At 41.7% G+C, this 1,370-nt stretch overlaps 1 protein-coding gene across 1 annotated transcript; it reads right to left on the reverse strand.

The window, feature by feature from the left end:
- Window positions 1-458: 458 nt before the first annotated feature.
- CLDN34 (claudin 34) lies at window positions 459-1,103 on the reverse strand. Its single transcript, XM_058829885.1, has one exon. The coding sequence runs from the start codon at window positions 1,101-1,103 to the stop codon at window positions 459-461; it is 645 nt and encodes a 214-aa protein (XP_058685868.1).
- Between the last annotated feature and the right edge of the window lie 267 nt (window positions 1,104-1,370).

Below are 1,370 nucleotides of genomic sequence, written 5' to 3' on the forward strand. Positions count from 1 at the left end.
GGTTTTAAAAGTCTTGACTTGTCACGAAACATACTTTGCTACAGATGTAACTAAATAGACAACAAAAGAGTTTAGTACCGACAAGGAAAGAAATTCACATTTAATACATGTTACTTCACATTTTTCTTACAGGACAGTTAGTTCAAAGTCAGCTCTTTGAGCATAGTAAATATTTTACACCAAAAAAATAAATTAGTCAGTAATGTTTGTATATACAAAAGAGGACACCTGGCAAAATTTAATCACATTTGCTGCTCAACAGCAATTATCTCAAAAACAAACCTCTGGTAATAGGTGAGTACTAAGATGGTGACTCAACTGGTTCATACAAGAAAATAGCATGGCTACTATAGAATAAAATTAAATTCTGCAGTTCCTTAACTTTACAACCACTCATGCTGCTGTCCTTATCTCTTGACTATGCTCTTGTTCTGAAATAGCATGGGAGATTTGTCCTGTCAGGATTTCGTGATAGTGTTTGCAGTCATGGGAAATCTGTATGAGAGAGAAAACGTCCCACTTAGCAGCAGGAGGATGACAGCCACAATCCCAACAGGAATGGCAGCACCAGCTTCCTGTGCCTCTGGACTGGAGGGCATGTAGTAAGAAGGAGGAAAAGCTATGCTCTGGTTGTGAGCTACAGAATAGAAATTCCAGCTCACGGGAATCAGGACACACAGACCAGCAAATATGTACAAGAAGCCACCCACCAGGAAGAACGGGGCAATGAGAGTTTTGTGAGTGATTCCCATATACACATTTCTCAGAGCAAATATTGTAGCAGCCAGTCCCAGCAAGCCCATGAACATGGCAATCAACATGAGACCCTGAGCAACATAAATTTCATAGGGGATGAAGGAGTCATAGCCACTGAATTTATGGCAAAACTGTTCTCTATAGCCAGGTGAGACATGAAGGTAACTGATGAAGCAGACTTTCCAAATCCCCACCCAGGCAATGCCAGAGGAGATGACAGTGGTGTTGTCCACATGCCACACTCTCCATTCCACAATTCCCATTGAAACGGTGCACAGGATCCAGCCTATGGTGCCCAGAGCAAAGGCAGCGAGCTGGAGGTGTGAGGTGCTGACCAGGGAGCTCATCCTCTGGAGCTCTCCTGCTCTGGCACAGACACAGTTGCCATGTGAAGAGAGAGAGGCACTGCAAAGAAACAAAAAATAAAATGACAAAGGCAATTATTATTTGGGTGAATAGATGAACCTGTCAGTGAAAAAGAGAATGTTTGTGTGAAGATGGTAGTCATCTTTCCCCAACTTTAATGAACTGTTGAAATTTAATATCCATGGGCAAATAACATACAGGTTTTAATTCTGTATTTGTCATGGTATCACATGAGGAGAAAGAGTCTC

Source organism: Poecile atricapillus, chromosome 1 (assembly GCF_030490865.1).
Source record: "Poecile atricapillus isolate bPoeAtr1 chromosome 1, bPoeAtr1.hap1, whole genome shotgun sequence".
NCBI classification, from domain to species: domain Eukaryota; kingdom Metazoa; phylum Chordata; class Aves; order Passeriformes; family Paridae; genus Poecile; species Poecile atricapillus.

Excerpts from the sequence above, each read along its gene's own strand:
- CLDN34 (XM_058829885.1), bottom strand. The coding sequence starts at position 1,103 with ATGAGCTCCCTGGTCAGCACCTCACACCTCCAGCTCGCTGCCTTTGCT.